At 33.8% G+C, this 13293-nt stretch overlaps 1 protein-coding gene across 1 annotated transcript; it reads left to right on the forward strand.

Moving 5' to 3' along the window:
• Positions 1-299: 299 nt before the first annotated feature.
• On the forward strand, positions 300-13089 carry LOC117118150 (inositol-3-phosphate synthase 1-A-like). Its single transcript, XM_033262665.1, has 12 exons — positions 300-456; positions 2924-3064; positions 4068-4229; positions 4687-4819; positions 5688-5864; positions 6575-6648; positions 7469-7621; positions 8487-8729; positions 9554-9634; positions 9890-10082; positions 10589-10727; positions 11531-13089. The coding sequence occupies exons 2-12, from the start codon at positions 2957-2959 to the stop codon at positions 11736-11738; spliced, it is 1671 nt and encodes a 556-aa protein (XP_033118556.1). The 5' UTR covers positions 300-456; positions 2924-2956; the 3' UTR covers positions 11739-13089.
• The last annotated feature ends 204 nt before the right edge of the window (positions 13090-13293 follow it).

Consider the following 13293-nt stretch of genomic DNA (forward strand, 5'->3'; position numbering starts at 1 on the left):
ATGAAAAATGGCCGGCAAAATTATCGGCGGTTAATCCTTTGGATTTTTCCATCAGCAGGCTCAGACACGGTTTTTTGTTTTTGTTTTTTTCTTAATGATAAATCACATGATAGTACGATTATAGTTCTTGCAGCAGGATTGGCATTTCATTTAACATTATTAGTACATGTTCGCGAGTGGTTGACTCATTAAGTAGCCTTCCACGTGTGAACCAATCAGTGACTCAACCATAATACCAGTTAGCCACGCCCCCATGCGCAGAAATTTCTCGAAACCGTTTTTTATGCACTCGCATGATATTTAAAGTGTGTCGCCCGATCGGGTTGCTCTGCAACCGTGACATTATTTCTCTACGAGTGAGTACATCGCTTTTCACTGCGAGACCAGAAAAAGGTGCGGCATCTTTATTTTACGTCTTGGAAGATTCGTATCCTGAAGAACATCCGAACAATTTACGTAGGTGTTTTATTATCATATTATTATTTTTCTCTTTATCTAGGGCCTAACCTAGGAATATTTCTTTAAATAGGCCTAGAGCCACGCCAGCATCACTGCAACAAAAGGTAGGCTATTGGTTTACTGAACAGTAAATAGCGTAATGGGGTTTCCCCTGGCGGCCACTTTTTTTTTTATAGGCCTATATATATAATTATAAATCAATTATCTAGGCCTAGTAGTAGTAGAATTTCTAAGCATAACCTAGTCTTTGCCTGGGCCTTAGCCTAGGCATGAAAAGATCGTTGTCTAGTCCTAGGTCCTACGTACGTTAATTAATGAAGTAGGGCCTAGTAGAACTAGAAGTAGGATTACGGCGAATATAGAAATGATGCAATTTATGATTCATGATCAACATGCAATGTTTTGTTTACAACTTTTCCTTCAAGAACAAGGCATTGCAGGTCGACCTAGGCCTAGTTTAAAGAAGATGTATTGTCCCTTGCTGAATACCAAGATCATCATTTTTGAAATAAAACTTAACCATTAAATGGTAAAAGTAACATACAATTTATCAACCTTGAACTTACTTGAATCAGGGAGTTGTTATAGCTTGAATGAATTGTATTAAAAAAAAAATGTTTACCCATCATTAAAGTAAAAAAAATGATACAGTAACACTTCCACCAGTCACTGGAGGAAGTGTTTTATTTTTTTTTATTATAATTATCCAGTTGAAAATTCCATGATTTTGTGTCATTTTCAAGGGACAATACATCTTTTTAATGCTACAGAGCCCTTAAAGCTGTCGTGCGGTGGTCTACAGAGCCCCCAAGCCCTAGAAGGGGCCCTGCCTACCCATAGCGTTCTTGATTTAGCACCCTTACCCTAGCTTTGTTAAAACATTACAACATAATGTTTCTGTTTGACTGTAGGGCATATATATCATATATTATATCCAGTGACAGATTACATGGAATGGGGAGACAGCTGGGGCCCCAAGAATTGTCGACATTTTTTTATTAGGAGATACAAGAAAATTTTATTCAAATTTTAAGTGCCATTTCAAGCCATCTAGAGGTGCAATGATCATACTGTAATGGTGATAATAAAGTAAACGACAAATATTTAATATAGTAAAATAGTCACTTAATTTTTCAAAACACATAATTTCAAAGTGTCTAGTCTTCCCACATAAGATTGTTCCTGAGGTTTTTGCTGAAGAATATATCAAGTAGCCTTGCGTTGACTATTTTAAATTTGTGCTTTATGACCTACTCGATAAGGATACCAGACATGATTACTATATGGATATGTGGGAGGACTAGACACTTATATAATTTTAAAAGAACAGAAGTAGAACACCCAAAGCAAAAGAATGAATAAACCCCAAAATACGATAACATTATTTGGAAGTAAACTTAACTTGACATCCCCAGGAAAGATTATAGAAAATAAATACCCCAAGAATTTTAAGATGATCGGGATTCGACAAAACATGCCCATTAAGGACATACGAAGGACGCACTAGATTCTTCATGCGTGTAAGACTAATGACAGAACATTTTTTAGGGTTTAAAGCTAATCAATTCTCAAAGCTAGACCAAATGTATAACAACAATTGGTTCAATATAATCTCTGATCAGCTGTTTGTTTTTTTGATCAGTAATCGATCAAGTTCTGATCATGCATAGTTATTATCAGTGTCCCCAGCATTGATTTCCATTAATAATCATGACAAGTCTAGCCAGGTTACCCACAGTTTTGGGGAAAACATTGACAAAGGCAAATAAATAAAAAATAAGTAGTGATTGTTATTTTTATGCTCAAATAGCTTACTATAATACCTCCATGGAGTCGAATAGTTTGTTCTAAAGCGGTTTCTTCTTATGGGAGCTCTATAATTAATGCCACCTGTGTGTACAAATACTAGATTTCATTCATATCTAATTCCTTATGAAAACCTTTTTGTTTTGGTTTTTATGGGAGAATTTGACTATTTAAAGTTAAATTTCATGAAAATCTGGGAATTTGAAAGAGATGGAACACCTGTCATGATTTTGAGGATTTGTTTTATTTTTTCCCGCAGTGATACCAATGACTGGCAAAAGCTCATTCAATTTTAAAACAATGTGATGAATGGTGACTTATTATACACCTGCCAACTCTCGCGCATAGTGTGCGAGTCTCACACATGAGCATTTGCTTTTTACATCTCACGCCTACGTTGTATTATCCCACGCATCATAACATTTTTTGTCTTGTGTATCAGACACCAACAAAGTTGGCAGATATAATAATTATTATGCGATAAGTTTGTGGCCGTTTTTGCCATTTTATGTTTTTTGCAGCCCCAGTCGTGGAATGATGTTAAAATGAAGATATTGCCTCTTTATGGCATTTGTTAGCCACAGCCCTCGTCCACATGCAATTCAGCACAATGACGATGCGAATTATTCTCTTACCTTCTTTATTTTTATATTTCCAGGTCATAAAATATAAACAATAAAATCCTGGAAAGATGTCTTTTGTTGTTGATAGTCCACAAGTTCAGTACTCGAGCCAGTTCATCACGAGCCAGTACAAGTATCAAACAAGTAGAGTAAAGAAACAAAATGGATTATTAAAGGTTAGAGGCAGTGGTAAAATTTGTGATTATAGTGCACAGATAGGGCTAGAAAAATTGCGCGACCATCGGTCGTAGGCATTGACCATTACCCCAAAGGCATTTTTTTTTTTGTTTTTTTTTGTTACACATCACAATTTAGTGCATACCAGTAATTAAATTTGATATTTATGCTTGCTCCAAAACCACTAAATATACTACAGTGTACTGTTCTATTATAATAGTGTAAAAGAAGATAACATTTGGTGCTGGAGGCTTTTGATCAAGATAATTTTCATAGTCGCAGGCACAAAAATATTTTTTCCAGGTCTGTGCATAGGTGGCGCCAGTCAGGGGTCGTTTAAGAAAAAAAAAACATTTTCTCGGAGAAAAATATAAATTTTATGTATTTATTTTATTTATGTCTTTTATAATGAAGGTGGTCCATCCAGCCTAAAGCTGAGCATTATGGACCCTCAATACATACAGTAAAGCAAGACAAACTAGAGTATGAAACTAAGAAAATAAATATTAATATAAATTTATTTAGATTAAGTAGCCCAATGAAATACAAAACAAAAAACATATATAGTATACATGAGCAATTTAAAAAAAAGTGAAAATCAGTTATATTTCTAATTTATAAATGAAATAATTATAAATAATATATACTGAATATAAATAATTAAAAGAAATAAAAAATTTACAATTTGCATAAACAATGAAATAAACCATACAGTAGGCCTATTATAATAGAAAAAGATGGTTGGTAGATTTTGAGGGATGATTTAAAGGAGGAGTAAGTAGTAGGATGCAGACATCTAAGGGAAGAGAGTTAAAGAAAGAGGGGGCATTAAAGCTAAATGAAAGTTTAAGAAGTTCCGGAATATCTTACATATTAGTATAATCGATTGACCCATATCCAAGAGATTTTGAGCAACACCCAACCACGCCAAATTTCACTCACGTTAACAGTGGATCTACTTGGTGAAATTTATTATTATCTTTTTTTCTTTCTGTTCTGTAGGTAACACCGATAGAAGAAGAGATGGTTTTCAAAACTGAGCGCAAAGTCCCACGCCTTGGGTGTATGTTAGTGGGATGGGGAGGCAACAATGGTTCCACTGTGACAGCGTCGATCATTGCCAATAAACACAATATGTGTTGGCATACAAAAGAAGGTGTCCGGGTACGTATACAACAAAAATATCTTGCATTCCTCGCATATTTTCGCCATCACACATTGGCTGGAGATGTACTCTAATAGTTCTCCTGAACACAAATGTTGAAAACCCAGTGCTGGGTCATGGATATACTGAAGACATGTAGAGTAACAAAAACAAATTGTTTAAGTTTATTATTGAGACAGTGGCATCTTGTGCAACACTCGCCCTCCCGCCTTCCAACAGTGTCCCCAACTGGAAATTTGCCTAAAAAAGTAATGGCACTAACATAATTTATTTAAAAATCAACTCATATTGGCTTATTGTGCCCGCTAATGCCCCTCACTTAATCATTGAGTCCCCCTCATAACCTTTGCACCCCAACCAGTCCTCCCATGTCAATACCCCTGGATACGTCACTGCATTAATACCTCCATATTGATATTTAATCATTGTGTTTGTTTTTTTGGTTTTTTTTAACAGCATGCAGACTTCCTAGGATCTATCACCCAAGCATCTACACTGAGCATTGGAATGAGCGAAGAAGGAAAAGAAGTGTATATCCCTTTCAAAGATATCTTACCAATGGTTGATCCTGTAGATATTGTGCTTGATGGTACGAAAGTATAATTGGAATAATATATACAGCGTCTTAAGCAGAGCTGTGATAAGTATGCCACTATTGAGGTAAACGCACCCGGCCCAGTTTAAAAGGCCGTAATTTCATTTCAGTTTCCATTAGCCCAAGTCTACAGAATAAGTTCTCTCTAGTCTAGAGTGCGGCCTGGGTCCTGGGAAACGTTTACCCCCTATCCACTTCTTCTTCAATGTTAACTTGAGTATGTATCCAACTTTATTCGTAATTTGTAAAATTAGGTAGGCTACTGTGCTATTCAACGGGCCTGAGCCCATGGGATAGGCCTAGGCCCCAGGGACTTGGCCCTGGAGAGTAGACATGAACTACTATAAGTGATAATACATCTGCTGCTCAGGGAATTGGTCCAGTGATAGGCTTGGACCTAGTGATGCCTGACTCCAGAGAAACTTTAATTGTAACCAGGAGAATAATGTGAAGTATTTTGACAATTATTTTCAGTCAATAAAAGCAAAGCACTAGGCCGAATAAAAAAAATTATGTTTCTCATCCCAATTTTTTTCAAAAAAAAGAGGGTGAATTTTCTTTTATTTCACAAAAGATATTTAAAGCATCAGCATATCACATCCTATTCCAGGCTTAGAAGTTCTGTGATATCATAACTATCTTATGTCAGGAGGATGATGGCATTTAAGCAGTATTTTTGCATATTTTGAGCCCATAAAAATAAAAAGAACAGAAGGAGATACATGATATTTTTTCTATTTGGCCCTAATCATTTTCATTATCATTATTGTTAATATTATTGCTTATCAAAATTTATTAATTTTGAAATATATTTGGATTTTTTTTTTCTTATTCTGATTATTTTCTAATGATTAATTTTTAGGCTGGGATATTTCAGCCCACAACATAGCAGATGCCATGGAACGTGCTATGGTTCTGCCATGGGAACTCCAGCAGAAAATTAGGCCTTATACCGAGAATATGAAGCCGCGTGCATCGATCTATGACCCTGACTTCATCGCAGCAAACCAGTTTGACCGAGCAGACAACTGTATCAGTGGTATATTATTGTCTTTTTTTAATCATAGTCTAGGCTGTAACTTGGTTGGTATAACACTTGCATTGCAATTGTAGGCCTCTTGTTTCAAGTCATGTATGTTTGGCAGACTTTCTGTATTATTTTCTCGAATCACTCCGACACGCTTCAATTTCTTTTCGCATCCATTTCTTTTCACAACATCTATATTTTTTCCCCAGCATTACATCATTCTAATTATTGGTAATTTTTATATTCCATGTCAAAAGTTTCCAATAAGAAAACTGTACAAGTAATGTAAATGAAAAGTTGCAAAAAAATTGAAAAAAAAAGGTTGAGACATTTTAAAAATACACAAATTAAAATATTCATTCCAAATTAAAGCTAATTTTTTTTTTTTTTTTTTTCGCTCAGCTGAAATTACTATTGCAAGATTTAGATTTATAAACGTTAGTAGTTTCTCATTGATTGTGCTATTCTACATAATTTGATTTGGCGTCAGTGAACAAAACAAGAAAATTGACTTTTTAATATATTAATATTATCCACATTTTAAGTGCTAAATAATAGGTAATTTACTGGAATTGACTTTATGCTAGTTAAATAGTATAATAGCTATACATTACTCCCACATTTTTATGCTAATTACTCTAATTACTGGTTTTGGGATGGCAAGCCACAAATATCCTCCTCCTCCATCAGTCACTGATCTATGACCATTTTTTAAAACACAGGCACCAGGAGCGAGCAGCTACAGAAGATCCGTGAAGATATTGTTGATTTCAAAACATCAAACAATCTGGACAAGGTAGGAAAGTGTTAAATAATACTGCAATTATGTATGATTTTAATGAGGTTTTATTTCTTTTAGAATAAGAATAATTCATTGAAAATTCCTTAACACCCCTCTCCACCAAGAGTCTCTATGAACTTTTTACCCCTAGAATATAATGGAATTGTCCAACTCAGCAAACTTTATTTTCCTTTTAGCAAATATAGATAAGATAAGATGTGCATAATCCAAAGGTGTGGACATTATTCTCTCGGAGGCGATGCATTAATTTATGAAACAGATCAGACAAGTGAATACAAAGAAATCCAACAATTTAAAAGAGTACACAAACATGTGTTTTACTATATTATATATGTGAGTTGTCATGACAAAATGAGTCTTGTGGTACGCCAGGTCAATTCGGTATATTCAAGAAAATATATCTGAAGTGATATTTTGACAAAAATTGGGTTTCAATTTTTCTGGTAAGTTTAATATGCATATTTCACAGTAGCAAAAGTTACAAGATGAGTTTCCCAAGGTAATCATGTTTTTTGAGGCACATTTTGTAAAAAGCTATTTTTCAGAATTGATGGGAAAACCAACACAAAATTTATCAGTTGTTTATCTTTAGATGCGATTTTCTCTTATGTTTTAGACATCTGAAATTTAAAATGATCTAACTCTGGTTTTACTCAACCTAGAAACTTGATTCAAACACCAAAACAAAGCTTATATAGTCATCTATCTAAATATATCAATAATTCATTTTTCATACACAAGACTTATTTCGTCATGACAGCTCACATATTATTTAAAGGCACTTGTATTCATTTTACTTTTCTCTTTGCTGTAGGTAATCATTCTGTGGACTGCAAACACTGAACGATTCTGTGACGTTGATGTTGGTCTCAATGATACTGCCGAGAATCTCCTGAACTCCATAGAGTCAGACAACTCAGAGGTGTCACCTTCCACTTTATTCGCAGTTGCTAGTATTCTAGAGGGGGTAAGTCATACAATGCATGAAGACTAATGCGATTTAGTGCACATTTCAATGTAGAGGAGTCTAAATTAAAACTTTTGTGCCAAAAATACATTTGCACTAGTAGCAGTACTAGCGCCTCAATTCACAAATTTTCCGAGGACAACGTATCTGTAAAAATCTTTAATATCTTTGTAATACAATTTTACGTATAATGAAAAATTTCTATAGTTTTAGGCTCCTGCAAAATTTCAGAAGGGTACAAGAATTTCTTGCCGAATTGTAAATGTACACAATTTTCTCTACGTATCTTGAAAGTTTTTAGAAGTGTCGTTTTGGTTTCGAAATGCATGCGTCTGATTATAATACTTGGCTTTCTGTAGAGGCTGTAACTTCAAAATTTGTGAAATTATACTTGTAAATCTTGGGATGAAACACCTGTCAATTGGTATTTTATTCTGCAAAATATACAGTACCATAATACAGAGTGCTCATTAATTATGTAAGTGCCTCTGTATATTAGCACATTGTAAAAAAAATACTAAAGAAGTATAGTATAATTGTTATAGTACAGTAATATTTAATTCTGCAAGTGCTCATTGATTATGTAAATGACACTGTATTATTAGCACATTGAAAACAAAAATACTAAAGAAGAATATTTTGTTTTCCAATTACATTGTTTGAAAAGTACTTGGTATTGTAATAGTATTATAACTGCATTATTTAAATAAAATATTATCATAACTGTGTCAGTAACAAGATGCTAAATTTATATCTTGTTATTTGTGATTTGAGTACTTTTTTTTCAAATTGCTATTTTGATCAAGATCAAACAATCTTTGCAATTTCACAAGTAATGATTGTTTTTTTTTTGTTTATTTTACAGTGTGCATACATCAATGGTTCTCCACAAAACACCTTGGTTCCGGGAGTCATCGATCTTGCTACTCAGAAGAAAGTATTCCTTGCTGGCGATGATTTCAAGTCTGGACAGACGAAGATCAAGTCTGTTCTCGTTGACTTCCTTGTCGGTGCTGGCATCAAGCCTGTGTCCATTGTCAGCTACAATCACCTCGGCAACAATGATGGAAAGAACCTTTCATCCCCAAAGCAGTTTAGATCTAAAGAGGTATTGTTATGCTTTTTTCACTTTATTCACAGTTGCTAGTATTCTAGAGAGGGTAAGTCATACAATGCATGAAGTCAAATGTGATTGTAGCACACTTTTGCATGTAGACGAGTCCAAAATATAGCTTTTGAGCCAAAAATTTATTGTAGTTACAGTACAGTATATCACCTCAATTCTCAAATTTCAACATACAGTATCTGTAAAAATCTTTATAATAACTTTGTGGTAATTAAAATTTTACATATGTGGCAAAGAGAAACCGAACGAGTAACTTGTCGCAAATCCTGTTTCAGTGATGTTGGCCAAAACATGCTGGAATGTCAAAATTTTGGGAAATTTATTTTATTGCACCAAACTAACCTTTATATATGTATATATTATGCTTTGCTGTTATTTTCCCCATTTTTTCCCCCAAAAAAAAATTAAATTCAAATAATTATGTAATGTATATTATATGTATTTATTTGAATAAACACCCTAGTTGTGGGGCTTTTGAAAGGGAATTTATTATCTGGAAATTTAGAGAACCACCCAAAATTATTGTCAAATAGCGTTACCATATGTATAATCATGAAAGCTTATATACGTACACTGTTACACAGTTTATTTTCTTATCCTCTACCTGCCAACTTTGTTGGTATTCGATGCGAGACAAAAAATTATATAGCGCCCTCTGTACATGTGTACTATCCATAACTGCTTAGCTTTTAAGTCTCTAACTAGCATTATGGGCATTGAAGAGCTGGATAGCAGCATATACATTGCTTTGCTGATATTAACTTACATTTTATGTGGATTTAAACTTTGGAAACATTATGTTTCAGATTACAAAAAGCAATGTTGTCGATGACATGGTGGAATCAAATCAAATCTTGTATGAAGAAGGAGAAAAACCTGATCATTGTGTAAGTTTTTTAGAAATTTGTTGTCATATTATTTGAATAATAATAATAATTATAATAATTATAATAAAAAATATAATAATAATAATTATTATTATTATTAATATCTTCTATTGTTAAAGCAATTTTGTTTACATGCACTGTAGGTGACGGGCTCGCAAAAAACTTTTTTAAAACCCAAAGCTTTTTAAACATTACAATAATTATGTTAATTTTTATTTAATATAATTGTTATTAGAAATTCTTGATTTTGTACAGGTTGTGATAAAATATGTACCATTTGTGGGTGACAGCAAGCGCGCCATGGATGAGTACACGTCAGAAATTATGATGGGCGGCAAGAACACACTTGTTATACATAACACATGCGAAGATTCGCTTCTTGCAAGTCCTATCATCTTGGATCTTATCATCCTAACCGAAATATGCCAGCGAATTCAGATCAAAACTTGTAAGTTTGTAGAGTAACCAAATGGTAATTCTCTGGGTCTTGTGTTTTAATCCTGGCCGGGTACACTATGTTTTTCTCTCAAAAATTATATTTATCACTTGTGGAGGTGTTGCTTCATATCAAGTGACATCTTATTGTGATTTCTCTATTGAGTATTATATTAATTATTGAGTATTATAAAATATATTTAAAATACATGCACCTTTCAAGAACATCGTTTCCTAATTGAAAAGTCCAAAGGAATATTCAAATTTGGCCCAATAGCTCAGTTCATAGAGCAGATGGATGGTAAATGGAGAGTATTTGCTTCTAAATCCTGATTTTCCTCAAAAGTATCGACTCCTCCAGCACCAAATGTTATCTCTACACTAGCTAGCCCATCATTAGTCTGGAAGGAGAACAAAAAAGATATTTAAAAAAAGCTTCCAGACAAGTTTCTGCAGTGCTATTGTATGTTACTTCTTGACTGTTGTTATTTTCATTTTTTTTTCTTGCTTTCTTTACAGCAAATGATACAGAAATGCAAAGCTTCCATCCTGTGCTGTCAATTCTCAGTTACCTGTGTAAAGCACCTCTTGTGCCATCGGGTACTCCAGTTGTTAATGCCCTCTTCAAACAAAGAGCTTGTATCGAGAACATCTTTAGGTAAGATTCAACCTCATGCTATGATGTTTGTACATAAGCAAGTATAGGCCTAGTTCAGACTAGGTTGATAAACCCGGCTCAACTCACCGGGTTTGTCCACCTGCCAGTCTGAACTAGGTGGCTTATCTCAAGCCAGGCTGTGTTCCTATAGTAACTAGGCCTGGCGCGCCACCGTGTTTAACTTTTCTAAGCCGGGCTTTAATCGTTGCGGGGGGTCTTGCATTGACTTCAGCATTCAATTACGTACGCTGTGAGTGAACATACTTTTCGCGAGCAATGTTTTGAAACATGTTTCCTGATTACGGTTCATTATTATGCAAATTCTCGCCTGGCTAAACCCGCTAGTCTGAACGCCCGGTAAAGCTAAGCAGGGCTTAACGTTGAGCCGGCCTTAACTCAAGTCTGGCTTATCTCCAAGTCTGAGCGTAGCCATAGATTTTACAATTATTATAGTATTAATTTTTGATAAACATTTCTTTAATATTTTTTAACAATTTTTCTGTAAATGTAATAATAGTTACATTAAAATTCAGTTTTTTTTTTTTGTTTTTTTTTTTGACAATGATTTGTGTCTTGGTTTATACATTTTAACATTGTATTGTGTAAATCAATATGTATTTAAACTGTATTTAAACATAAGCAATGTAATACCTGTAGATGAATTGAAATAGTGATTTGTATTATTTTAGATCTGCCTAACCATTATGTATTGGAAATTGCTAATGCATCGCGTTTGAAAAATTCAGGGTTAAACATTGAGAGTTTAAATGTTTCTAGGCATTTTCTTTTTTTCCCCATTACAGAGCATGTGTTGGGTTACCTCCATTGAACCATATGACCCTAGAACATAAGCTGAACCTTGCTGCGGTCCCCAGCCAGCTAAGCCAGGTACCAGCCATGCCGGTTAACAAGAAACTCAAACTTGACAAGAAATCAACAAATGGTCATACAAATGGTTACACGAATGGTTTCGCCAACGGCCACTCTGACGAGATACTAGTAAACCACTAGTATTTTCATGCAGCTATTTTTTAAGTACAGAATCTTTTTATTACACCAAGCCAGTGAACATAATTACGAAAAAATGGAATTGCCATTTTTGATGTTAAAAAAAAACTATTTCACATATTGATACATTTCTCCTGATTTGACTAATGTTTCTTGAGCGAATCAGCACAAGCAATGTTATGATTACCAGTTGTAAGCTTTTTGTATCAAAGTACTGTACATGTGCTAGTAAATATGTATAAAATAGAGAACTGCTCGACCACACTGCCCCTTCCAATTACCTTTTAGCACTTGTCCTTCGCCTCTGGCCAGGAGGAGTTTTTCAAGTTCCAATTGAGGGCCCACCATGAACAAGCCCAGGTGTCACATTCCCTTCAAACCGTTAGAACTTCCAAAGTTTAAAAATGAATTCCAAAAAAAAATATGATAATTGTGCAATTCCAATGGAATCCAATAAGCTTTAAGTAACTAATTAAAAAGAGGTCTTAATGAATTAATGATCAATTGATTCTTCTGTTATAAATTTTATTAGTCGTGTTGGACACAACAATTTTATTTTGACCTATTTAAATTTTAGTAATACAGTAGCTGTGGAATTTTAAAAACATTATTTCCCAGAGGTTTTCCTCTCTCTTAAGTCACAATATTGTTTTAAGAAAAGAGGTTTGTAACTGCTAATCTGGTGGTTTTTAAAAAGGGAAAGTGAAGTTACGCGAACTATTATTGTTAGTTAGAATATATATCTTTTATAATTTGTTTAAAAATAAGTATTATATATTGTTAAGAGTGTGATATAACTCTCCAGATTTGGGAGTTTTAAAAATATTGTTTAGTAGTTGCGTAATTGTTTAATGATATTGTAGTGCGATTGGTCAGATTTGTTGATCGGCACGATCTTGAATGACATTGACTCTAACCTAAGTCGACTAATTGACATGATCTTGCGCACCATTTTAAACTTTACTTGGTACATATACGTACAGTACACATTTAATTTATTACGTTATTGTGTGATCCTTAAAGCTGTAATGTAGCTCAATGAAATAAGCGAATCGTAAAATTAGATTTTTTAGAACCAGTTTTGACATAATATTTACTGATATGTCCGTGTTTATATAACGTATAAATTATTAATTTATATGCGATTTTTATGTTACAAATGCGTTTTATAGAATCAATTTCGATTCTAATTTGTCGGTACATTCGGTGGCGGTTTATGTTTTTTTTGGTTTTTTTTGTGAAGTCAGGAAATATCTGAAGATACATTATTTTGGATATTAAAATTATTTCATCTGACGAGAATTTAATTTAAATGACTCAGCTATGAAATAAAGAGCATCGTGAGCCTGATAAATTTTTCTTGTGTACTTTTTTTCCATTCCTTATTAAGCACATCAGAAAACCTTGATTCTTTTCTATTGCATTTATTTATTTATCTGACCTCAACAAACACAAAATTTAAAAATGATCAATCTACGGTCACGCTTGACTCGCCCTACACGACCAAAACACAGAATCTAGGAAGAGTTATAAAACAATTCAGATTATTTAAATTAGG

This window comes from Anneissia japonica, unplaced genomic scaffold (assembly GCF_011630105.1).
Source record: "Anneissia japonica isolate Jap-2015-1 unplaced genomic scaffold, ASM1163010v1 scaffold11779_len1430905_cov172, whole genome shotgun sequence".
In the NCBI taxonomy this organism is placed as follows: Eukaryota; Metazoa; Echinodermata; class Crinoidea; order Comatulida; family Comatulidae; genus Anneissia; species Anneissia japonica.